Source organism: Miniopterus schreibersii (genome assembly GCF_964146895.1).
Source record: "Miniopterus schreibersii genome assembly, chromosome: 11".
In the NCBI taxonomy this organism is placed as follows: Eukaryota; Metazoa; Chordata; class Mammalia; order Chiroptera; family Miniopteridae; genus Miniopterus; species Miniopterus schreibersii.
This window is the reverse complement of record NC_138111.1, coordinates 21,028,687-21,055,417: the sequence shown is the minus strand read 5'-3', so window position 1 is coordinate 21,055,417 and position 26,731 is coordinate 21,028,687. Positions and strand designations below refer to the sequence as shown.

Sequence of the window (26,731 nt, the reverse complement as noted above, 5' to 3'; positions counted from 1 at the left end):
TCGGGGTTTGAAATATAAATAGAAATACACATGGCAAAGAGATAGGGAGAGGGGATGATCATTTCAAGTTCAGCATGTGCCAAGACACAGGGATGACAAAAAGCTCTTTCAGATGGCACAAAAAATGCTCCTTAGTCTGGCTCCTGAGCATCTCCTATACTAAATCTTGCTACTTCTTGCCTCATATATTGTGTTTATTTTCTATGTCCTTGCCTGTGCGAGCTTTTCTATTTATACCTTTCACTATTCTCTTGCTCTGGTCATGTCTTTATATGTGTCATCTCTACTCAACTGTAGACTCCTTTTGGACAGGTCTGTATCTTACTTATCTTGGTATCCCAGCACCTAACACAATTCTTAGCATAAGGTATGTATTCTATAAATGCTTACTGAATTCATTCATTCATTCTTCTATTCATTAACAACCTTAGCTAACACAGTTTATCTTATCATTGGTGAGTGCTTGGTGCACAGCAGTAAACAGCAAAACAGCAAGAGATAAGTCTGGGAAAGTAGGCTGAGAATACATTGTGAAAGGCCAGGCATGCCACCTTATAGAGGTTAGAATTAATTCTGTAGGCAGTTTTCACTAAGGGTTTATACAGAGTGAAGAGATATCATATTTCTGATATAGAAACATATTTTGTAGACTGGACCTTTAGAGAGGGCAGAGACGGGTGGCTAATAAGTATTGTTGAAGTAGGAATTTAAATCAGAATTTGAACACTATGACCATAGAGGACTGCAGGATGATGTAACAGGTAAAGGAAGCATTAATTACAGAAGCAGCAGATTTTGTGGAAAAAAGTCTGAATGAAGTCTTTTTGAGCTTAGTGAAAAATGAGTTTGTAATAAAGGGAACCAATAGGAAGATCAAGCAGATGTGTATGGATTTAAAATAAAAGATAATAAGCCACCATGATGGCAGGGAGAACAATGGAATGAGAAGGCTATTTGAGAAAGAGAAGCCAGTAATGACCCCCATAAGGGAAGGGATGTGGCAAAGCAGAAGAGAGATGAGATGAGTAGCTTTGATTATGAACCAGCACAGAGGTGATAAAAGTCAAGGAGAGCTGAAAAAAACTGAAAGAACAAATATGAGATAAGTAAGAAGAGACTGGATTTTATGAGTAGTGACTAAAAATATTTTCTTAAGACCTGGTACTAGATTTCTTTAGAAAAGCTACTTTAAATATGGACTGTGGGAATCCGAAAAAAAGGCTTGGCAGGAGTAAAACAAAGATCACTGATGTTTTTCATAAAAAGTAAATAAGAAGACCTCCTCCAACATAGTTGACCGAACTTCCTTTTAAAAACTCATAGATATACTGAGTAAAATATAATTATTGTTATGTTAACTACATACCATGCTCAATAACAGAAAGCAACAATAAACAGGAAATTCTCAGGCTTGCAACTGATATAAGTTTACAGTATCTGCATAATTCAGGAACCACAAACAGAAATAATCATTTACCAGTGCTCCCCGATCTTTAAGAGCCAGAGAACTCTGGCAGAAGCAAATACATAACTGCTACAAAACAACCCCATCCCAGAACAGCACCACAGGAGGAAATAAATCACTATGAGCGAGAGTCAGCAAATGTTGTAACAGAGTTAGGAGCTCAAAAGCTGGAAATAATAGTACCTGAAAGAGCAGATAAAAATAGATATTTAATTTGATTAAAGATGCAAAATAATGAAAGAACAGGTGGATTTCACAAAGAACCAAACAGAACATGTAGTACTGAAAACAGTATTGCCATTGAAATGAAAATGAATGGGTCTAACCAGATCCCACAGGCGAAGGGCTGTCACCACCTCCCTTTCTCGCCCTCATTTTCTCAGCTGCATTTTTTTCCAGGTTCGTCAGACAGGTTATACTTGGTGTATTCAAAACGCGCAGCTGTTCAATACAGTTTAACAGTACGAACTTCCTGTCATTATCAATTCATCCCCTTACAGCCAAAATTAATCTCAACAAATTGAATCAACCTTATTTCTACAGTGAAGTCCTTTCATTTTTTTCCCTCCTGTCCCAAGTTCCAGAGAGAGAGAGGATTCACTCCGTTCCCTAAAAAAGCGACTTTAGGACTCCAAATTTTGGAAAGTGCCCCTGAGAAAGTGGGTCCCTGGAGGAGACTAAATCTTTTTCCTAGGTCCCACTTTATGAATTTAATGATATTCTTGCTGGTGCAGCTGCCTTGCACGTCCTGCCAGAATTGAAGCTTTCAAAAGCTTTTGATCCATGGTGATAAAATAAGAACAGTGCTCTAGACTGCGTCTACCTGACAGCCCTTCCCTCTCCGAATTAGGGGGCATCAGTGCCTTGGTCTGTCCTTTCCTGTGATCTGGGGAGGCAGAGTTACAACTCAGCCATTAGTGGTTTCTTCAAGTCCATCCCTATGAACAGGCCCTTAGTGTTTCTGACATGCACTAAAATTTATCATCTCTCCCTCTATAAGCAATTTTCATTTTAATAAATACTTTTGGTGGGAGTAGTTACATGTGAATATTCTTATAACTACCCAGGAATCTTTATCCGGCAAAAGTGCATTTGCCCATGCTTTGTCCATTTACCTTAAATATATCAGCTAGTCATTAACTTATTAAATGAGTGCAAAGGCTAATTAATACCTGTCCTAACACTTATATTTTCACCCCAAAGAATTGCCTCACAACTTAAAATTCACATTAGAATTAGTTGGCAAATTAAAATTCTTTATTCACAGGGATGAGGGGGACATAATGGAAAATATAGTAAGATTGACTAGAATCAATGCAAGCGAACAGCTATGGAGTGAGTGGGACGCGGGTCGACAATAATAACTGAACTAAACTGGCGTCAAGGCTGCGATGCCGGACGTTACCGGAGGGGTGAGACAGGAGAGTAAACAGATGATTTCTTTCTTAAACACCCTCCGCCCCCATCACCACCCAAAAAAAAAAAAAAGGCCCCACGGAAAACTTATTTTCCTCTCTTGGGTAGAGAAAGAATTTCAAAACAGAGGCCCCTTCTGGGTGGTGAGACTGGTGTCAGTGCGGCCGAGCCGCTGGGCCCAGGGCAGCGCCTGAGCGCCCGGCCTGGAATCCACCGTCTCCCCGCCTCGGGGGAGCACCCCCCCTGGAATCCACCGTCTCCCCCGCCTCGGGGGAGCACCCCGCCTGAAATCCACCGTCTCCCCCGCCTCGGGGGAGCACCCCGCCTGAAATCCACCGTCTCCCAGCCTCGGGGGGAGCACCCCCCCTGAAATCCACCGTCTCCCAGCCTCAGGGGAGCACCCCCCCTGGAATCCACCGTCTCCCCCGCCTCGGGGGGGGGGGAGCACCCCCCTGAAATCCACCGTCTTCTCCGCCTCGGGGGGAGCACCCCCCTGATCCACCGTCTCCCAGCCTCAGGGAGGGCCGCCCCGCTCGTGGGCATCAGCGCGCTCACCTGGGAGTAAACGGCCAGGTTGTTTTTTAGGAAAAGCCATACACACCAACAGGTAACAGGGTAACAGGACCTGCTACCAGCAGCACTGGACTCGGGAACTTAGAGGGAGCGACGAAATCCCCAAGACTGCTGGGGAACAAGCCCCCGCGAGCCCCCTGACCCCTTGGAGTAAGTTGTTTCACGTTCGTGACTCTCTGCTCCTGTGTAAACAGAACAGGACCACGGTTTCACGGGGATGCTGCGAGGCCTGGTGAAAGCCCCGGGCGCCCAGCCTGGCCCACAGCGCTCAACGAAGGTCAGCTGTCGTAGGATGTTTCCAAAAAAGTTCTCTGGAGTGTTATGTTAGCTCCACCGCGCGCGACGGGCGAGCTTTCCCGGGCAAGGCGGGGACGCCTGCTGGTCCCGCCAGCCGCCCACACGGTTTCTCCTCGGGGCCCGGCGCGGGCCGGGGTAACCCGCGGAGTCGTCCGGTCGGGACCGGAAGCCCGAGACGGGCGGGCTGCCGGGACCCGCAGGCGAGGGGCGGAGCCAGAACGCGACCCGGAGTCGGCGGGAGGCTGGCGCCTCCCCGGCCACAAGTTTCAGCTTCCATTTCTAAGGACTCTGAGCCAACCGGGGAGATTCTGAGGCTCCCAGGCTCCCGGTCCCCGTCGCTCTGAGGAGACATCAGCCACCGACACCCAGCGAGCCCAGCGAGCCCGGCGAGCCCAGCGAGCCCAGCGAGCCCGCGAGGGGGCGGGGTCTCCAGAAGGCGCCCGGCTGCCTGGAGGCGCCCGAGATGGGGCGGGGCCCGCGGAGCACGAGGCCCCGAGGCTGAGGTGAGGGGCTGCCCGAGGTACGCCGGACGCCGACCTCAACACATGCTACCTGCTCCCTTATTCCGCAGGCCCGAGCCTTCGCGTCCCCGGAGCTGGCGTTGTCGTGACCCTCTTCCCTATCTCCCTGTTACTTTGGTGGTTCGATGGAAAGGAAAAATGGAATCCCCTAAGTCAGGCATCTCCTAGGCACCAGCCAATGAACTAGGCCCTGGAGATGGGGTCCTTTGCTCGCGCCGAAATTCAAAGGTATAAATATTTCCGGCCGGGTTGCAGAGCCCGGGGTGAGTGCTGTCTCCGGCATGGTGGGGTCCGCTCTGTAGCGCCCGAAGCCGGGCCAACTTGGCCCGCTCTCCGCCCTTGAGTCCAGTAAGAGCGTTTGGGGGGCCCTCGAGCCCGGGCGGCCGGACGCAGCGCTGAGTTGGGGGCGCGCGCGTCCGGTTGGCCTAGCCTGGGGATCCGGCTCGGAGTTGGGGGCCGCGGGCTGGGGAGGGGGTGAGTAGTGGCTAGAAGGGACCTGAGACTAAAATCAGCCCTAAAGGGTTCCTGGCAGAACGGCCAGTTCCTGTCCATTCTTCGAGTAGGGCGAGGGAGTGTTGACAGGCCCGGGGAGGCGAGGGAACAGCCTGAGTGAAGGCAAGAGGCTGGAGAATACGTGGGAATCTTGTATTTAATAAAAATTTTCTGTCGCCACCCCCATCCCACCCGCCCTGAAGTCAGGCGCTGTTTGGGCGCACAGTGGGGATGTCGGCGAAGATCCTTCAGAACTTGGGTTGTGATAGATTGGATAGAGGCGTAAATACTGTTTAGCGTCGCCTTTAAGTTCAGAGAAGGGGAAGGAGAGCAGAGCAGGGGCCTGGGCAGAGGCGCTCTTGTATGTGGAGGAGTGAGGGGGCGTGTGGGCCGAGGCTGAGCGGCGGGGGAGCGCGGGCCCTGCGGGTGCTGGGAGGACGCTGGGCAGGGAAGGGAGGGCGTGCGAAGCAGCCAGTGACCTGTCAGCTGGGGCGCTGTAACGGTGGCGCAGGAGCCTGGAAAAGTAAGCAGTGGACTTCCAGGTTGAGTTAATGGTTTGTTTAACCCGCAGGTAACGACTGGCCCTTGTATGTTTTAAAGTTGGAGAGAGATCTTTACATGAGAGGAAGCGGCTTGGCTTGGCAAGTCGCTGTTTTACTTCTTTGGGGCTGTCTCTCTTCTGTTTTAGTCTTTTGCGTTCATTGTGTATGACTCCAGGTCTCCGTTCCACTTCTGTGTTGTTTCTGTTGTCTGTAGAACCGCTTTGAGGCCTGTTTGATTGCCAGCGAAGGTTTCCCTGTCCAGGCCAGTAGTGAAAATGCATATTAAGTCCATCATTCTCGAAGGATTCAAGTCCTATGCTCAGAGGACTGAAGTCAATGGTTTTGATCCCCTCTTCAATGCCATCACTGGTTTGAACGGCAGTGGGAAATCCAACATACTGGACTCCATCTGCTTTTTGCTGGGCATCTCCAACCTGTCCCAGGTAAAGTGAAAACTTTCTGATTTACGCGAATTTAAGTTTGGGCAATCTAAAGTTAATCCTCATTGAACTCGGAAACTGTTACCAGTATTTGCATTTTTTTAGTTTACGTGAATTATCTTACACCTCACTGCAGTCCTTTAAAGGTAGGGATTATTACTCCCATTTTTAAGGTGAGAAAATAGAAACTTAGATGGGTCGCATAAGATTCATCCTCTTGTGCTGTTTGGAGCAACACTCAGACTCAAGCGCTCCTGCTCTAAGGCCGTCTCGTTCTGGAGCCTGTAGTCGCCCCTCTCCCCAGCCCCCCTAGTATTAGAATGCCTTTTCAGGATCTCACCATGGGATTGGACGAATAGTGAAATTCTTAGATGCTCTATAGCCTTAAAACTTTTAAATGAACTTTTGTTAAGAAATGAGTAGAAAACAATTCAATTCAAGGTTGAAAAAGCCCTATGAAAAATGCATTCATTTCAGGTTGTTACCATTTTCCTTGCCTGTAAATGTACCCTCCTGTCCTTGATTACTTCATGGATAATACTGCTTGGGTGATTTTCTGGCATCAAGAAACCCATTTTTAGTTCCATTTTGTGCAATATGGGGTTTTGTAATTGATAAACTTTTTTATTTTAGGTTCGGGCTTCTAATTTACAAGATTTAGTTTACAAAAATGGGCAGGCTGGTATTACTAAAGCCTCAGTCTCAATCACCTTTGACAATTCTGACAAAAAGCAAAGTCCTTTAGGATTTGAAGTTCATGATGAAATTACAGTAACAAGGCAGGTGAGTGACTGTTAAATATTTGGATACCTAGGAATATGCATGTCTGCCCTGGTTTTTGGTGGTATGACTTTGCCGGAGAGAGAAAGTGTATGAGAGAAATCTATGCATTGAATACTGAATAGATTCCTTAAGAATATCTTCCTGTGCTAGAATTTGACCATGCAAATCTTACCATTTACCATGAGGATTGAAAGGGATTTGAAGTCACCTATTATTATAAGCACACAGCCATGCTTCATTCTTGAACCATAGTTACTAATCCCTTTTAGAATCTTGTCAAGGACTGATACCAAACTGCTTTAGTTTTTTGTATCTGACTTCTGTTTCTTTGGAAATGAAAAAGAGGGAGGAAGAGGGGTTAACCTCAGTGTGGAAAGAGGGTGGTCAGGGATAAAAAATACATTTTACACATACTTGGAAACAAAGCTAGAAGTGACCTTAGAGACTCAGTCCAGTGGAGGGACGTTAGGAGACTTGTGCATGGTTACGTAACTGGTTAGTAAAAGGCCCTGGATTAGAAGCCAGTCGTCCTGACTCAATCCCTTATTCTTCTTGACCAGATCACATTCCCTCCATAGTTTGCTCTGGACTGGTTCTGTTTATCATTAGTTGGGCAAAACAAACAAATGCAAGGTAACATATTTGGAAATTTATCATCTTAGTTCAAGGTGTGTGTTTATTTTTTAAAAATATTTCCCTTTTTAGGTGGTCATTGGTGGCAGAAATAAATATTTAATCAATGGAGTAAATGCAAACAATACCAGAGTACAGGATCTCTTTTGTTCTGTTGGCCTTAACGTTAACAACCCTCACTTTCTCATCATGCAGGTATTTTGTTTGTGATCCTTTTATCTCTTTCATAATGGTTTTGACATCTTTTATTTTTAAATTGTTATAATAGGAGAAGGGCTTCTTTTTGGATGTTCCATTTTTTTCACTTACTATTATGCTGGTGTTTGGCAACCTGGTAAGAAAGAGGGGTTAGTTATTTGTACTGATATATTCTAACATGTTGTACACATTTGAATTTTAAAAAAACATCGACAAGTAATTTTCCTTGGCTTTGTTATTTACTACAAGAACAATACACCCTTATTATAAAAAAATTTTTAAATATTGTCTTAGTATATCCTTTTAAAATATTGGATTAAAGTATTATTTTAAATACTAAATTTTAAATAATTTTCTTCTTTAGAGACTTATCCAAATGAAAAATAAGTACTGATGTTATCTTGCCCTTATATCGTCTCACTTGACCCATCAGCTATCCTTTGACAAAGTTATGGCAAGGTCAATGTCAGGATCATGATGGGACAAAATAAAATTGTTTTCACTACATCACAACCTAAAAACTGAAAATGTACTTCAAATGAAACTAAATCTTAAGTAATATTCTCTGAGAGTTGGATAGCAGCTTTTTCAGGGCTTTGTCCTTTTCTGACACTGAATGATTGTGATGATTTTCTGGCTTGAAAGAAAACATTTTACTATCCTATTTAAGTACTAGAAGTATGCAGTCTATTTGTAGAAATTATCTTGGAGGTCTGTCATTAAAAAAAAACACATAAGAAATATTCAATAATTGTGCTAAAACTTATTGATATACCTGTTTTAGAATTGGGGAATTCTATATCATTAGTATTAACTGTTGCAGAAATATGGTCAGAGTTAACTTTGTATCATTTAATAACTTCTGTAATTTGTATCACTGGTAAGTAAGAAAGTGAATAGCAAAATTGTAGAATTATAAGATACCGTCAGTCTCAGATAAAAGCAAAATTTTTCATGTATGTAAAAGACCTCTCAAAAGATTGATGTATTAGAATACAGTAGCTTCAGTGCAGATAAACATGTATTCCTTTAATTTGTTAATATGGTAAGTTTGCCATTTTATTTTCAGGGTCGAATCACAAAAGTATTGAATATGAAGCCTCCAGAGGTAAGAATAATAAAAATAGTAATAATGCGTATTGTTTTATACATAAGGCTATAGATAGTAAAAATAGTAATAATGCATAACGTTTTAATCTTCTAGATAATCAAATTTTTTTATTATTTTTTTTAATATATCTTTATTGATTTCAGAGAGAGGAAAGGAGAGGGCGATAGAAACATCAATGATGAGAGAGTCATTGATCGAGCCCACAACCGGCACATGTGCCCTGACCGGGAATTGAACCCCGATCGCCTGGATCCTAGGTTGATGCTCAACTGCTGAGCCACGCCTGGACGGGCTAGATAATCAATTTTTTAATGTACTTTCTTCCATTATTAAGTTCGTGGAAACATTTAGTTAAGAATGATCAGTAAAGAAAGGAGTTCTGTGTGTTTTTTTCTATATTTGCCCAATATTTTATTTTATTTTTGTTTTTTAACATAACTGCCTGAGCTTTAGTTTTTTAATCCATAAATTGGAGTCAATAATCCTAACCCCAGGTCTTTTCTGAGAATTAAATGAGAATATATAAAAAAAAGGCATGAGACATTGTTAAGCAGATTTTTAAAAACTATTTTATTAGTTGAAATATAATTGATGTATTAGTTTCAGGTATACAACATAATGATTTAATATATGTATATATTGCAAGGTGATCACTACATTAAGTCTCGTTAACATGACCACACAGTTACAATTTTTTTCTTGTGATGAGAATGTTTAAGATTTATTCTCTTAGCAACTTTCAAATACAGTGTTATTAACTAGAGTCACCATGGTGCACATTATATCCCAATGAGTTATTTATGTTACAACTGGAAGTTTATACATTTTGGCCACATATTGACCCACCTCCAGTCTCCACCAACTCTGTCAACCACCAGTGTGTTCTCTTTATAAGTTTGGTTTTGTTTTCTTTTTGAGAAAGAATATAAGTGAGATTATACAGTATTTGTCTTTCTCTGACTTGTTTTATTTAGCATAATGCCCTCAGTGTCCTATCCATGTTGTCACAACAGCAGGATTTCCTTTTTTTATTGATGAATTACATTCCATTGTGTATGTGTATGTGCTTGTGCTTGTGTGTGTGTGTGTGTATATATATATTTATATTTATATACACACACATACAGGCATACACATACAGAGATATTGCAGGTTTAGTGTCAGGCCACTGCAATAAAATAAATCATGATCTTTTTGCTGATGGAGGGTCTTGCCTTCAATTTGTAAAAAAAAAAATCTGTGAAGTGCAGTAAAGCAAGGAATGCCTGTATACCTCATTTTTTTATTTATCTGTCAGTGGACACTTAGGTGTTTCTATGTCTTGGCTCTTGTAAACAATGTTGTATTGAACATGGGGGTGCAGATATATTTTCAAGTTAGTGTCTTTCCTTTGGATAAATATTCAAAAATGCAATTGCTGGATCATGTGGTAGTTCTATTTTTAATTTTTGGAGGAACTTCCAAACTATGTTTTCCCACAGTGCCCACACCAGTATACACTCCCAGCAATGCACACGGTTTCCCCTTTCCCCAAGTCCTTGCCAGTACTTGTTATTTCTTGTCTTTTTTATAATAGCCATCCTAACAGGAATGAGATTATACCTTATTGTAGTTGTGATTTACATTTTCCTGATGACAAGGAATGTTGAGCTCCTTTTCATGTACCTGTTGTCCATCCATATGGTCTTCTGTGGAAAAATATCTGTTCACATTTTCTGCCCGTTTGTGAATTGGATTGGGTTTTTTTCCCTATTGAGTGCTCTATGTCTTTGAATATTAACCCCTTATCAGGTACATGATTTACAAATATTTCCTCCCATTCCATAGGTTATCTTTTCATTTTGTTGATGGTTTCCTTTGCTATGCAGTTTTTTGTAGTTTGATGTAGTCCCACTTGTTAAGTTTTGCTTTTGTTATGTTTGCTTTTGGTGTCAGATCCAAAAAATCATCACTAAGATGTTATGTCAAAGAGCTTACCACCTATGCTTTCTTCTAGGAGTTTTATGTGTCCAATATTAAAAGACATTTTGACTGTATAAAGCAGCCTTTCTCAACCGGTGTTTCATGTTAGAGTTAAACCCTATAGAAAAATCCTACAGAAAAAGAATTGAATAAAATTAATTCATTACATACAATGGATTACTTAGGGCATTAAGGCTTATTTTCTCTTGGAGCCTGCTTGAGAAGAATTGGTATGAAGGAATGAATGTTTTGTGGAGAACACAAGCTCTGTAGTTACTGAGAAAAGCTAATAAGACTGATAATTGATAATACCTATCTAGTTTGAATGTGGGGCATGCTTATTTTCTTTAGATAACATCTTAAGGAAAAACTTCTAATTTGGAAACTGCCAAATACATAGAAATCAAGCGATTTCCAGAGAAATAATCCTCTTGAGATAGGGATTGGTGATGAGTGGAAGCTTCTGAAAAGGGAGTGCTGGCAAAATTGCCCTTCTTATACAGTTATAATTGATTAATATTTGCCTTTCTCAGAGTGCCTTTCATGTGAATTATTTTGTAGAATTCTCAACAATTCTATGAGATATTATCAGTACTCTATGAAAAAACTGAGGCACAGAGAAAATTAAGTTACTTGCCGAAGTTCTTGAAGCATGTGCCATGGTTGGGGTGCATAGTTGTGCCATGCTTCTTCCTTGTAGGCACAAAATGGCTGAAGTCTTACTTGGGACAATTTTAAGTAGAAATTTCTAAAATGAAAGCTGAATGGTGTTAGCCTTCACTTTTTTTAGACTAGTATTTTTAAAGGAAAAAAGAAGTGAGGAATTACTGGCTTCAGTTTTAAAAGAAATGTACTTTGGAACTTTGGTGTAGCATAAAGTTTGATGTTAGAATTGGGGTGAAGGCCAGAAATGTTTTTGGAATGTGAGGGTTATGACTAATATGTATATTTTTATGTACTTGTCTTTTATAATTCAATTGGTACATTATTTTGATAAGAGGCTTAGGCCAAAGCTTTAAATGATATACTTAATGTAAATTCCAATGAGACTTATTGTCTTAGATTCTTAAAACATTAATATAATTGTCTTTATAGATTTTGTCCATGATAGAAGAAGCAGCTGGAACCAGGATGTATGAATACAAAAAAATAGCTGCCCAGAAAACTATAGAAAAAAAGGAGGCTAAACTGAAAGAAATTAAGACGGTAATTAAATTTATATAAAACATTTTTAGAGAAGAGAGTAATTTTGCATTTACAATTCCTCTGCTCTAAAAAGGGAAGTCCCCCCTATCTCACCTCTTGGTTCAGTTTTCCAGTCTTCTATACTACTACTCCTTTCTAAATTTTTTAGTGATATTTTACATACTGAAAAATTTGATTTTTCTTTATTTTTCAGATACTTGAAGAAGAAATTACTCCAACCATTCAAAAATTAAAAGAGGTATATATTGTATATGTGAGAACAGCCAGCTAGAGTTGCAGTTGGTGATGTATCCAAGATCATATACATAGGGATGAAATGTGTACTACATCTTAGGAATTATCTTCTGGGATGAGACAAAGAATTAGAGTTGCTATCCCATACTCAGCCTTCTACTCAGAGAGAACATGTACTTTATATCTATTAAGTCATAACGATTTTGGATAATCTCAGATCATGATATTACAGATTTTAATACTTTGTTGAAGAGAAATATAGATTTTTTTGTGGATAATTAGAATTGAACAGAACATCATTTCTTAAAGATGTAACACTCTTAGTAACCCTTACTGGTAGAGTAAATAACTTTTAGGATACTAGTGCCTATTCACTACAACTACTATTTGAAGGCATTTAGGGAAATGAAAGGTATTGAAATAGATAATTAAATTTTCTCTATAATCTTTGCAGGTTAATCCCAAATGCCTGGTTCTGTATTAGAAGAAATAGCCACATAGTATTTACTAGACTTGGTATAATGCTATCTAAAAAGCCAGAGTTCTGATGTTATTTCAAGTTTCCTAAAATTTATAATCTCTGATCACTTCATCTAAGACAAAATCTATTATGTAATGGGAAAGTTTTTACATGTTGCTGTAGTTTGATTCTTTTCAAATTTGTTTAAAAATACAAATTTTGAGTTATGCTTTATTGGTGATTTCTCTTTCAGGAAAGATCTTCCTATTTGGAGTATCAAAAAGTAATGAGAGAGATAGAACATTTGAGTCGTTTATATATTGCTTATCAGTTTTTGCTGGCTGAAGATACCAAAGAACGCTCAGCTGAGGAGTTAAATGAAATGCAGGATAAAATTCTAAAGCTTCAAGAGGAATTGTCTGAGAATGATAAAAAAATAAAAGCACTTAATCATGAAATAGAAGAGTTGGAAAAAAGAAAAGATAAGGTCAGATATATGTAAAAATAGATGACATACTCTGAACAAATACTAAAGAAAATAAAATATTTAGGATTCACTGGGCATGTCAAACTAATCTTCTAAAAAGTAAATAATTCATATAGAAATCATATAGGAAAATGATGACATGAACAAATTTTAAGTTTGTTGGTTGAATTGGGTACATTTGATTATAGGAAATTGGCGGCATACTCCGGTCCTTAGAAGATGCTCTTGCAGAAGCTCAGCGAGTTAATACTAAATCTCAAAGTGCCTTTGATCTCAAGAAGAACAATCTGACGAGTGAAGAGAACAAACGCAAAGAGCTGGAAAAAAATATGATTGAGGTAAGCAAATAAGCGTAATTTAATGTTACTAGTATACACTCTGTAGTATTTATTGAGCGTCTGCTGTGGACCAAGTGTATTTATTTTGCTAGTATATAGCAAAGGACAAAATGACAAAAATGAACAAATGAGTCTTCATTCTAGTGAGGAAAATGATGAAAAAGAAAAGTGAAATATATAGCACGTTATATGTGATAACTGATGTGGATAGAAAATGCAGCAGGGGAGAGGATTTGGAGTATATGAGAGAGGGGTGCAGTTTGGGCTTTTAAGTTGGGTTGCCACTGAAAATCTCATATCTCTCAGAGAGGGTGATAGATACCTCCTTAAAGACCCAAAGGAGGTCAAAGAGCCATGCAGATAAATTGGGAGGCTGTGGGGAAAGGAGCTCCAGGAAGAATGGGAATTTCCCCAGGGCCTAAGGTATTGGAAAAGCAAGGACATCAGTTGGTTAGCACTAAGAAGTAGGAATGCAGAAAACTAATGGATGTAGGTTTACATGTAGTTTTACAAGGCTATGTGAAGGACTTTGACCTATATTTCTAGTGATGTGGGAAACCACTGGAGTTGGTTGAGCAGAAACATGACATTTCTTGTTTTAGTTGGACTATTTGTATTGCTTCTTAAAAAATTTTTAAATTATAGTTGACATACAATATTTGTCTCAGGTGTACCTCTTAGTGATCAGACATTTGTATAACTTCGAAGTCTTTTACCCATCTGACACAAAACATAGCTATGACAATATTATTGACTAAACTCCTTATGCTCTGCATCCCTGTGACTATTTTTATAACTGCCAATTTGTACTTCTTAATCCATTCACCTTTTTTAGCCATCCTCCAAACCCCCCTCCCACCTGGCAACTATGAATTTCTTTGGTTTTGTTTGTGCTCGGTATTTTATTTTTTTTAGATTCCACATATAAGTGAAATCATATGGTATTTGTCTTTATCTGACTTATTTCACTTAGCATAATACCCTTTAGGTCCATCCATGTTGTAGCAAATGGCAACATCTCATTCTTTTTTATGGTTGAGTAACACTCCATTATATATGTTCCACATCTTTATACATTCCTCTATCCAGGGAAACTTAAGTTGCTTTCATATTTTGGCTATCGTAAATAATACTGCAGTGAGCATGGGGTGCATATCTTTTCCTATTGGTGTTTTGGGTTTCTTTGAATACCCAGCAGTGGGATTGGTGGGTCATATGGCAGTTCTATTTTTAATTTTTTGAGGACCCTCTATACTGTTTTTCATAGTGGCCACACCAACTGAAAGTGCTGCCAACAGTGCACAAGGGTTCCCTTTCCTCAACATCCTTGCCAACATTTGTGTGTTGATTTATTGATAATAGCCAGTCTGACAGGTGTGAGGTGATAAATCATTGCAGTTTTAATCTGCACTTCTCTGATGATTAGTGACATTGAGCATCTTTTCATATATCTATTGACAATCTGTATGTCTTCTTTGAAGAACTGTCTATTCAGGTTCTCTGCCCATTTCTTAATTGATTTCTTGTGTTTTCAGTGTTGAATTGAAAAATTAAACATTGGATATTTTTTATAAATTTTGGATATTAACTCCTAACATGTTCAAGTGTTATCACAAAAAGACCTTCTGTCATTATTCCTCTTAAAATAATAGCCCCCATCACTTTCCATCTCTTTGTTTTGCATTGTTTGCTTACTACGTCTTCCACCCTAAAATATAGGCTCCCTGAGGAGTCTAAAACAATACCTGGTAAATAGTAAGCTTCTGATAAATATTTAATCAATCATAAATTAAACAGGTGGGCCAAAATTCCTGATTTCTGGTCATTTTCATGTAAACATATATAAAATTATATAAAACAATAAATATAAAATTAAGTGCTAGTATCTTGCATAGTGCTAGGTACCTGGTTAATACAACTTGAGAGGTGTTAAGTGATGCTGTCCCCACAATTATTTAATACTTAAGTTTTATGGTCCTTAATAGTTTATAAATATATATTTTTTAATTTATTGATTGATTTTAGGGAGAGAGGAAGGGGTAGAGAGAGAAACATCGATTTGTTGTTCCATTACCTATTCATTGGTTGATTCTCATATGTACTGGGATCAAGCCTGCAACCTTGGCTTATTGGGATGACGTTCTAACCAACTGAACTACCCAGCCAGGGCCTACAAAATTATATACATGCTCTTAGCCCTAAAATCTCTACTTTTAAGGTTGGTGTAGGATAGCTATTATTAGAAATGTTTAGATTTAGAAACTGATTTTTTTCCCAAGTGGTTTAAATTTGCAGTGTTGTTTTAGCTCATTATCGCCCAGATTCAACTATAACATAAGCTATTTCTAGTAGGATAAGAGGCACATTTATCCTAAAAACAGTGTAAGTTTTAAAATGGGAATCAAGTATTTAAAGTTATGGTTACATTATTTTCCTTGTTACCATGCCCACTTCAAATTGCTGTGAAATTTGATGACGTAAGTGTACATGTGTGTAAGAAAATAGATGTTTCTCCTAAAAGATAATACTTTCCAATCTGAAACTCTTACTTCCTCTCAAGGATTCTAAAACTTTAGCAGCAAAGGAAAAAGAGGTTAAAAAGATAACAGATGGGCTGAACACCCTTCAAGAAGCAAGTAATAAAGACGCCGAAGCTTTGGCTTCCGCTCAGCAGCACTTCAATGCTGTTTCCGCTGGCCTGTCCAGTAATGAAGATGGAGCAGAAGCAACTCTTGCTGGTCAAATGATGGCCTGTAAGAATGACATGAGTAAAGCTCAGACAGAAGCCAAACAGGTAAATGTAGACATTAGGCACTATGTGATTATTTCTTTTGTTTTTCAGAAACTACTTCACATTTATGCTTTGGCAGTTGTTATAAAATGTTTTTTAAAAAATCAGATCAATGTCAAGGAACTTGTTTACTTTATTCTGCCACTCTATAGCATCTAATACAATGAAATTCAAATATGTTGATTGCTATATATTGATGATAGTTTAAGATGCTTTAAAACCTAAAATACCTTTATAGGTTAATTGAAATTATTAGTGCAATAAATGCTTTATTCTGTTTCCACCACGGTATGGAATATTTGAGGTTAGTCGATTTATTTTTATTTTTTTTCATTTATTTTTTTGCTGTATTTATTGACATCATAAACTTGAAGTACTAAGTTTTAACAGGAAAAAAAGTTCCCTCTCCATGTCTGTGCACACCAAATCTAGTTCTTAAAACCTTGGTTCTGAAATTTCACAACATACTCTTTCGAAGTATCTCTCCCCTCCATTTACCCCCATCCTGGTCTTTGGTTTTCCTACTCTGATTTCATAATTTTCAAAGGTTTGTCAGTCTATTACAGTGGTTTTCAAATTTGTTTAGATAATTGTGCAGCTTGAAGTCCTGTAAATACAAGACTCTTGGTGGCAGAAAGAAAAACTGTGTATATACACACACATTCTTGTAGTCTGTATTTAATGGAGGACTCAGCTCTTATATATAGACTTGTGTTTGTGTACTAATCCTGTTCAAGGTTTTCTATTATGTATTTGCCACTTTTTCATTCAGTGATGGTCACAAAGAATTTGTAAATAACCAATAGCCAAAAAAACTTTAAAGTCCTCTCAGTTTTTCTGTAAACTTATTTTATATTGGGAAAGTCCATCATTATTTAGTTTCAGAGGGAGAATATACCCATATAGAGCTCAGAATACTAGTTCGTGGTTTTAAGGAAGAGTACTCAATTATATAAACTAGCATTTAAATATCAGACTCCTTGCATTTAAATTACTGTCCATTTAACTTCCCTTTTCCTGTGTAATGTTATTTCTCATTGCTCAATACAGCTTCTCCTCTGATAGACAACACTACAAATACAAGTACAAAGCTAAGTGGAAAGGAAGAGAAGTAGAGTTAAGATTTCTAGCTTTCTGTTATGTTTTTAATTTAACCAGCTAATGACAAGTATTATTTGATACAATTTTGAACTCATTAATGTAATATTTTATAAATATTAAAAATAGAGACTTAAATTACAAGTTATTGAATGATTTATGTTAAGCATATATTAGTTTTTACTCTGAGTACTTCTTTGAGGAGAAAATGTTGGGAAATGATTGATCTGTTGAGATATTGATATAAGTGACCAAACAGTTGCAATTTCAAGGCTGATTCTCTTAAATCAATCTGAATCTGTGACCATTTAATCACTAGCACTGTCTGGTTCAGGTGGTCAGTTACATTTTTCTTTGCAGGCTCAGATGAAGTTGAAACATGCCCAACAAGAATTAAAGGCTAAACAAGCTGAAGTTAAGAAGATGGATAGTGGCTACAGGAAGGATCAGGAAGCTTTAGAAGCTGTGAAGAAGCTTAAAGAAAAACTTGAAGCTGAAATGAAAAAACTTAACTATGAAGGTTTGCCTTTAAAGACACGCTATCAGATCATTGATTGTTGGTAGAAGCCAACTTAAATACAAGAATAGCAAGTAGAAAATTTTTTTATCCTATTAATAGGTATTAGTATCTAATTATAGAACAGTGCTTTCAATTTTTGAAGACTCACTACTCAGAATTTCCTGCTCCAATCACTCTGAAGTGCCACTTATATATTTCTAAGTTAGTAGGCATTCAATTCATGTGCTGTTTTTGGAATGGAAATTGTACTGTTTGTCAGAAATGTCTACTTGACACTTGGTGAAAATTTGAATCTTAAGCATGCTTTTTATTTAATACTTACCAGAAATTTGTATTTTGCTTCTAGAAATGCTTTGGAAATAGAGGTTAGTAATATTTTCCTTAAAACGGTAGAATATTTCCATTTTTAAAACTTGGTTTTAATTTACTTATGATTTACTATTTAGAGAACAAGGAGGAAAGCCTTCTAGAAAAGCGAAGGGTGCTATCACGTGATATCAGTAGATTGAAAGAAACATATGAAGCTCTCTTGGCCAGATTTCCCAATCTTCAATTTGCCTACAGGTAAGAGATTTAAGTCCTGAATTTTAACATAGTAATATCCAAGATATATTTTTATTTTGACTGGAAGGTAATCTGAAAATTTCATGGACATTAAAATTTTTGTTTGAAATTATTGTAAACTGCCGTACCTTAATTGCTATTTTTTCCTTAAATGTTTATTGAAATGTTTCAGATGTGGGCAGGGGAAATTCTTTCTTGTGAAATTTGATGGCTGTTAATGCCACCAATCATAAAGCCAAAATGAGGGGAATTTAATCTCAATCCAAAGTTTCTTTGAAGTTTTTCAATCAGTAATGTTAAATATCTACATTAACATTTTACAGTTTGATTTCCTACATAGGATTTTTTCACGGAGTGCTATGGTAACGTACGTATTACAAAGATTAGAAAGTCACAGTTATTTTTGTTACATTGAAGCAATATATACTAAAAGAGCTTTTGATTGATTTAAAAATAATAGCTGGGTAGTCATCTGAGACATTTAAAATTTTTGTTTTGTAAAATCTGTATGATTCTGCTTTCAATTTAATGTGTTGTCAGAAATAGCTCTTGAGTATTAATATGTATACAACTTTTTCTATTTTCTTATCTAAGATTGACTTTTGTCAACTTTTCCATTTTAGGGATCCAGAGAAGAACTGGAATAGAAATTGTGTGAAAGGACTTGTAGCTTCTTTGATTAGTGTGAAAGATACGTCTGCCACCACAGCTTTAGAATTGGTGGCTGGGGAACGACTCTACAATGTTGTAGTAGACACAGAGGTAAATTGATTTTAATAAAGAAAATTTATAATTGCTGTTCAGCTTGAAAATCTTGTGCAGCTAGAAGATTTGGGTACTTTCATGATGTTTTAAGCTTCTCTGAAGGTTGCTTATCTTTATAGGGTAAAACTGTGATGTTCTTATGTTTGATTTGCTGTATTTCAGAGGAAGTCTCATGCTCATTCAGGAATCCAGAAAGCATTTTATCAATCTTAAACTTTTAATTGTTCAGGATAGTGGGCACTAAACATTTATTTGATTATGGATTCCTAAATGCGCACTCTTTCCATTTGAATGTTTTCTGTCATCATTAATAATATATATGTATTTTTTATTTCACATGCACAATGTTGTAGGTAACTGGAAAAAAGCTTCTAGAAAAGGGGGAGTTGAGGCGCCGATACACTATAATTCCACTCAATAAAATTTCAGCCACATGTATTGCTCCAGAAACTCTGAGAATCGCTCAGAATCTTGTAAGTCTTATTTATATGTTTTATCTCTATCTTTTTTAAAATTAGAGGGCATTAATTTAGGGGGACTTAACCATAAGCAGAACCACAAAATTTTATCGCTCCCATGCTTTAAAAAATTAAGATACAAAAAAAATAGAGTGGGTGTTTGTGAAACTAGATGGACAGAGAATAAAAATGTTTTAAGACCAAACTCCCATTGATGCTTTGAAGTTGTAGTATTAGAATCTCTTTAACCCTTAAGTCTGGTTACATGACTATCAGGTGATAGTAAATACAGTCACTCACCACATAAAAACATTTCCATTAACAAAGAACCCTACCTAAGGCCTTCGTCCTACAAGATTATAATGGATCTGAAAATTCTTAAGGCTTATTGAAGTCCTAGCCTTAGTAATGTCATAGCTCAACACATTACACAAATACTTATCATTGTGTTACAGTTGCCTATAGTATTCCTGTAACATGCTGTACAGGTTTGTAGCCTAGAAGCTATAAGGAAACAATGTGTCACCCCTAAATATGTCTATTTGGCATAAAAAATACTTTCGACTTGTTATTTTAAAATACTGCAAACAAAGGAGGTATAAGTTACCCTTTGTAAAAGATATTTACATTTGTAAGGGAAATCTCCATCTCTAAGGGTGTCTTCCTTTTCATCTGGAAGGAGGGGTGAGCTTATCTCTAGAAACTTATCAGTGCAGAATCTGCCTAGCAACCTTTGCTTTGTTTACTGTGCTTTTTCTAATAACCTCCCATAACTGACTCTCCTCCCCACCCAAACATAATCTTCTGTCTTGCACTGAAGATGGTATTTAAGGTGCTGGCTTTAGCTATTTTGATGAATCAGTTTTCCTGGGTCTCACCCATGTATATGGAAGTATATATGTTATTACACTTTCGTTTTTCTCCTTTTAATGTTTTTCATAGCAGTGTCTCAGCCAAGAACACAGAAGGGTAAAGGGAAAATTATTTTTCCTCCCCTACAGATCAATAGGCTAGTTGTGTAGTAGGCTGTACCACCTAGGTTTGTGTAAGTACGCTCTATGATGTTTGCACAAAGATGAAATCACCTAACAATACATTTCTTAAAACATATTCCTGTCATTAAGGGGCACCTGATTATATTAAATTTCAATTTTCTGAATAGTTAGAATTACAGAGTTTATAAATACCGGAATTCTTCAGGTTTTTTTTCATGCCAGGCACACGTAAACTGTCCACAGCAAGAACCATAATGGAAGGTGTCGGTTAGTCTTACAGAGATGCTTCTCTGTTAGAGTTCTAGATTGCCTTTCAAAACGTACAAAACACGTGACCGAGATAACCAGTCAGCTGCTGAGGTGTAGAGTGGTATGGCTACTAGTAAAAAAACAGATGAGTATAATTCCTTTAAAAAGCTATTATAGTTGTATAATATTGAGTAAAAACATGAATTCAAACATAACATTCAGTAGCAGTAGCGGTTTATTATTTAGTAGTCATTTCAAGTGCTTGAGTTGAAGTGACAGCTCTGTGAAACCCAGCAGTGCATTTGTACATGATACTAAATGGATCTTCAGTATATTTTCTAAAATTGAGAAGCCTTCAATAACAATTATTTAAAAGTACAGTTGTATTGATCTATATACAATGTCAGGAGAAGGAAGATGAGTGCACAGTAATTGAAAGGTGGTATTTTTGGTTAGTACTTTCTTTACTGTGAAGACTTCGGAAGTTATTTCAGCCTGCAGCCCAGTCCCAGTGTTAGAAGTAAATTGGGATTTCAAGTAACAGTAACAATACTTTCAGCTAGATCCTTTAGCCAGATGTGTTTAATGGTAGCTGCTTTGTGAGGGTACAATGCCGAATATGTGTTACATAGAGCTGCCTTTATTTTTACTTCTGCTGCTGCTAAGCTTCATAAAGAATGCTTAGTTCTAAAAGATGGGCAGAGGTAGACACTATAAATAAATGTTGACAAGAGACAGTTGGATCAAAATAAAGGACTGAGGGATTAAAAAAAATTTTTTTACTCTCAATTATAAGTTTTACTTTTATTTTTGTAACTGGCAGGTGGCTGCCCTAGCATGTTTAATTTGAATGAAAAAGTATTCACTGTGTATCAGCCATATTACTAATCATTGAAACGAAGCATTTTATGTCATAGTTGATCCAGCAGTTGCTGTATTTTAATTATGAAAGTCTGTCCAAACAGTTCATTTTGGATTTAGAAACTTGGTAGTGGCTCCTGCTTGATAGAAACTCTCAATTGGTCTTTCAGTGTTTAAATTTGAAATTGTTTTTTTTTTTCTAAAACTCTTTAGGTTTCCATAGCATTTTAGAAAGTTCAAAAGGAATTGTAATGCTAGGTAAGCATTACCTAAGTTTCTGTTGTAGCAGTTCTTATTATTTTATAAAATATTTTTGAAAGGAAAAAAATATGTACTATGATACATTCCTTCTCCCACAGGTTGGCCCTAACAATGTCCATGTGGCTCTTTCCCTGGTTGAATACAAACCAGAACTTCAGAAAGCAATGGAATTTGTGTTTGGAACAACATTTGTTTGTGACAATATGGATAATGCAAAAAAGGTAGCCTTTGATAAGAGGATAATGACTAGAACTGTAACCCGAGGAGGTGAGGTGTTTGATCCCCATGGGACACTGAGTGGAGGTAGGTGTTGTATCATTTTATCTTCATAATCCTGTGTAGTCAGTAGGATGGGGGCTTTTACTGTCTTTAACAGGAAGTAGTGGGGTTGGAATGACTTAATCCACAGTTTTATTCCTAATCTAGGGGTTGGGTTTTCTTTTGAATACCTGCCATGTAACAGGTATTTAATAATATTGGGAGATTATATGAAGTCATAGTCCTCCATGGGCTCTAGGCATCAGTCCTGTAGTTTTTTTAACTCATGTCTAGTAAGTCTATTGCTGTTTCCTTCAGGAAACACGTTAACTTCTAATTTGTGTATATGCCATTGCTCCTGTCAAAAGTAAAACAAAATTAAATCTTCCCTTGAGATGGTACTTTTTTAATGCTTTAAGAAAGGAATTCTAAGATGATGATCATATTCTTGTTCTAATGTTTGCCACATTGAGTTTTCAGATCTGTGTCAAGTGATCATATAATAACAAACACTGAATAATACTTACTGTGTACCAGGCCATGTTGTAAGACTGTGCTGTCCAAAACAGTAACTGTTAGCCACATGTAGCTCTTTACATTTAAATAATCAAAATGAATCAAAAAAATTTCCTCAATTGCACAAGTCACATTTGAAGGACTCAGTAACCATAAATGGTTAATTAATGGGTAACTGGAAAATGCAGATATATCACTCTGTAAAACCCTATTCTAAGGGTTTTAAATAATTAACCATTTAATCCTTATGGCACTGTGAGGTAAGCATATTACTATCAGCTCCAGTATACAGTTGAAGTAGTCTAATTACAGTTTGTACTTTTAACCACACCAAGAGGTGGTTTAACATCTCTTAACAATATCAAGTGACTTAATTTCTTTCTAGGCTAAGAAAACAATAGTTAACAAAATGAATCCCATGACCAAGTATTAAGTTCCCCTGTACAGAATAAGATGACTAGTAATTACAATTGGAAGACAGACCCAATATTTTCAAATATTTAAAACAAGAGACTAAATTTCATTGATTTGCATGTTCTCAAAGTTCCTACTTAAGGATTGGCAAATAGGCAACCCCCATCGTATTAATAAAGTGCTCATAATAGCATCACTAATTGACCTTTGTGTTCTCCTATCAAACCTGCAGTTTTCTTGCCAATATAACACCCCAGCCTGTTACTGCCAGGCAAATACAGTTGCTTATAGAGTGAAACAAATTTTCTCTGTTGTATCAGAGCTCGGACAAGGTTATGATGTGGTAACAAATGGCCCCCAAATCTCAGTGGCTTATAAGTTTTTTTCATAATTATGCTACATTAACTGTAGGTCAGTTTTCTCTTCTCCATGCTAATCTCATTCTGGGTCCCAGGCTGAAGGAAAAATGGGCAAGGGGGAAATATGGTGAATTAGGTGCTGTCTCTTTAAGGCTTACTTTCAGAAGTACATTTCCCATTTTGTTGTCAAGAGCAAATTACATAGCTAAACCTGATTTTAGTGGAGAGGAAAATGGGCCTGGGAGGGGTGGGCCCAGTAGGCAGGGGCAATGATTATTTTGAGTAAATAATCTACCACATATTACCTAGAAGTATTTACCAAGTATGTATGTTCTCAGATTTAAATGATGAAGTGAATTCTATAACTTCATAAGCTCACTGTAAAAGATTGGTTATGGAATCATTTCAAGTACAATTTTCTTAGAAAACTTTTTATTGTTTACTAAATACGTGATAGCTTACTATACAAGGCCTCTTTCAATTTGCTTCTGTCAGGTGCTCGATCCCAGGCAGCTTCTATTTTAACCAAGTTTCAAGAGCTCAAAGATGTTCAAGATAAGCTGAGAATCAAGGAGAATGAGCTACGGGCTCTAGAAGAGGAATTAGCAGGTCTTAAAAACACTGCTGAAAAGTAAGACTTCTGTTGAATTAAGCTATTATATTTGTGTTTATGTTACATATTTGTCAAAGATTTGAATGGTAGAAAAGGAAAGAATTTACTTTTAAAGAAATACAACTTCTAGCTTTTTTCATACTAGCCTTGGTTTTAGTTCAATAAATAGTGAGTTGGTAACTTCATTACTAGTGATTCATTTTTTTCTAATAAAAATAATGTCATTGTTATAAGAAATTAGAGAAAGCTAATTAAACAAAAGGAAGGGAAAATTAGCCAGGTATTCCCCTTTCCTTTTGAGATGTACTCTGCTGGGATTGGTGGGGAAATCCGTAAGTGCTCTGGAGGTTGATGGCAGATACTTGCATCCTTGATTTGAATGATATGATACAGTATAGCATTGATCAAGTGTTTGCACTGACTTTAGCAGCATTATGGCTCTCCTATAGCTATTGAAGATCGCTAGCTTTCCTTTGGAGGAGGTAAACAAGTGCATGTCAGAAAGTCACTGCTAAAATTAAAGTGTGAAATGTCTTGTTTCTTCTGTGGATATAGATTTAGGTATGTATGTGTACCTTTCAATATTACTTCTATTTGTGTGTGGTACAAGGTATATGCATGTTACTATATTTTCTAAATTGAGATCGTGCTATTTAGTGTAACCTCTTTTCGTCACTTAACATTATTCACTGTGGAGTGCCTCCTATGCACCAAATATCCTTATAGGAACTGGAGTATAGTGATGAATCAAACAGATAAACCTGTTCCTTCGTCTTGTTTTTATATATATAGTTAGGGAAATAAACAATAAAGAAAGTTAAATTTGTAAAACACATGGTCAGTAATGCGAAGTTCTAAGGAGAAAAAAGTAAAACAGGAAAGGAGATTTGATCTGTCCAGGGCAACAGGTGCTGAAATTTCAGATTGGGTGTCCAGGGAAAGCCTCACTGAGAAGGCTGTTAAATAAATACCTGAATGATGTGAGTAAAATCCACATGTGGTTTATCCTGGAGAAGAGTCCCTCCTGGCTTTAAAAACGTCAGAAGTATAAACACCACAAACTTACAAAGTACATTATTTGAAAGTGTAATTGAAATTTTTTCCAGTCCCTCTGAAGCTGGCAGTTGGCAACTCAGATAAAATTAAAATCAAACATTTTATTCAGATTTCACAGTACTGAATATAAAGTTTTTTTAAAAAAAAATCTAAATAAACTTAGAAATGAAATTTTTTGGTAAATTTTTAGCATTCATCTTCTAAAATTATCAAAGCTTAGAATGGTAACAAGACTTTTAGGATACTGTATATTGAAGAAATTACCATAATCAGTCAACCTGGTCATTCCAAGATATCCACTTTTAAACATCATATACATGTAAATCCTGCATTTAGCCTGCATTTTCCTTCAGTAATGTGAGAAAAATGCAACAGAAGTGTCTGCCCACGCACCTAAGGGGTGGTGGGTTTAATTGCAGGTGAGGGCGGGTGTCTGGGTTGCAGGTTCAAGCCCCAGCCCTGGTAGGCATCCAGTCGATGTCTCTCTCACACACTGATGTTTCTCTCTCTTCCCCTCCCTCTCTTCCACTCTCCCTGAAAATCAATGGGAAAAAATCCTCTGAGATACGTGGAAGCTCTGGCAAGGCAGTGAGCTTGTGGTCATATTTTGCTTAGAACTGTTAACTTTGTTCAGCAGTTTTGGATCATTTATTTTGCAGAATTGGCTTGTAGACTAATTGTGACACTGAGGTCAAGGAAAGTAAGTGGATTTTGAAAAAATATGGGAGTGGAAGGGTCAATTAAAGCTATTCTTTCATAGGCCATATCAGGAACATAGCTTTTTTTATGAATTGAAATTAAAATTATGGTTTTAATTGATGTCAAGTAGTCTGAGGCAGGATACTCAAGGGAGTATTTGTTTTATACTTTTTCCTCAACCTCACGAATTTCTAGTGACAAGCTACTTTGTGAATTGATTATTACTTGAAATTTAACTGTAGCCGAATTAGCTAAATACTTTCTAAAGAAATAATTAAGCAACCAGAACCGGGGTAGAATTACAGGGTTTGTGAGAGAAGTGCATTGCAAATGTTTGCTCAGTCCTGTACACTTTTAAACCATCAGTCTCATTAGAATATGCAGGGAACATCAATTTTTTAACATTTGAAAATGGAGATTACTAGATAACCAAATTTTTGAAGTTCTGTGTAATTGTTAATATAGTATTAATCTGTTTTTTCGCTGGGGAGCTGTTGTGGAGTTTTTTCTTTTGGTAAGGATTCGTATAAAGGATTATTTTTAAGTAAGCCTATTTTGTTCAAAGATGACTTTTAGTGTTTTCTAAAATTAAGAGTATTTCTATAAATAGTTATAATCACTCCTGGTAATTTAGAGTTGTTAACCTTCAGTGACCAAATCAGACTTGAATTTAATCGATGCCACAAAACTATTCTTGTAACCAGTGGCATCTTATATTGTTTATATTTAGTATGTGAGTTTATTTTAGGTAAAAGCCTGTAGTTTGAATGCATGTCTCAAACATGAAAAAAATTATGTTCATTTGTTACAAACTTCTCTTTTTCTAAGGTATCGCCAACTAAAACAGCAGTGGGAGATGAAAACTGAGGAGGCAGATTTATTACAAACCAAGCTCCAGCAAAGCTCCTATCACAAGCAGCAAGAGGAATTAGATGCTCTTAAAAAAACCATTGGTAAGATGAAGAACAGTGTTTAATCTGTTTCTGGTAACCTTACATTAGGTACTTAGATCATATCTTTATATATTTATTTGAATTATCTTTAAAACTTATTTTAGTTATAACATATTATGGTTATTATATTGCCAAATTCAGCC

The 26,731-nt window shown here is 37.3% G+C and overlaps 1 protein-coding gene across 6 annotated transcripts in view; it reads left to right on the top strand.

The window, feature by feature from the left end:
• Positions 1–3,476: 3,476 nt before the first annotated feature.
• The window catches only part of SMC2 (structural maintenance of chromosomes 2), a 41,445-nt gene continuing 18,190 nt past the window's right edge, over positions 3,477–26,731 (top strand). Inside the window, exons 1-17 of one of the 6 annotated variants that reach the window (XM_081152507.1) lie at positions 3,477–4,254; positions 5,521–5,749; positions 6,380–6,529; positions 7,235–7,357; positions 8,430–8,468; positions 11,529–11,639; positions 11,833–11,877; positions 12,587–12,820; positions 13,009–13,158; positions 15,719–15,952; positions 17,408–17,567; positions 18,014–18,131; positions 18,755–18,893; positions 19,250–19,369; positions 21,819–22,023; positions 23,763–23,898; positions 26,464–26,588. In XM_081152507.1, coding sequence (XP_081008633.1) covers positions 5,582–5,749; positions 6,380–6,529; positions 7,235–7,357; positions 8,430–8,468; positions 11,529–11,639; positions 11,833–11,877; positions 12,587–12,820; positions 13,009–13,158; positions 15,719–15,952; positions 17,408–17,567; positions 18,014–18,131; positions 18,755–18,893; positions 19,250–19,369; positions 21,819–22,023; positions 23,763–23,898; positions 26,464–26,588 — 2,257 coding nt within the window. In that variant the 5' untranslated portion in view covers positions 3,477–4,254; positions 5,521–5,581. Of the gene's footprint in view, positions 4,272–4,322; positions 4,621–5,267; positions 5,288–5,520; positions 5,750–6,379; positions 6,530–7,234; positions 7,358–8,429; positions 8,469–11,528; positions 11,640–11,832; positions 11,878–12,586; positions 12,821–13,008; positions 13,159–15,718; positions 15,953–17,407; positions 17,568–18,013; positions 18,132–18,754; positions 18,894–19,249; positions 19,370–21,818; positions 22,024–23,762; positions 23,899–26,463; positions 26,589–26,731 lie in introns of those variants that run through there. The other 5 variants (XM_081152509.1, XM_081152510.1, XM_081152508.1 and 2 more) reach the window with 5 other exon arrangements.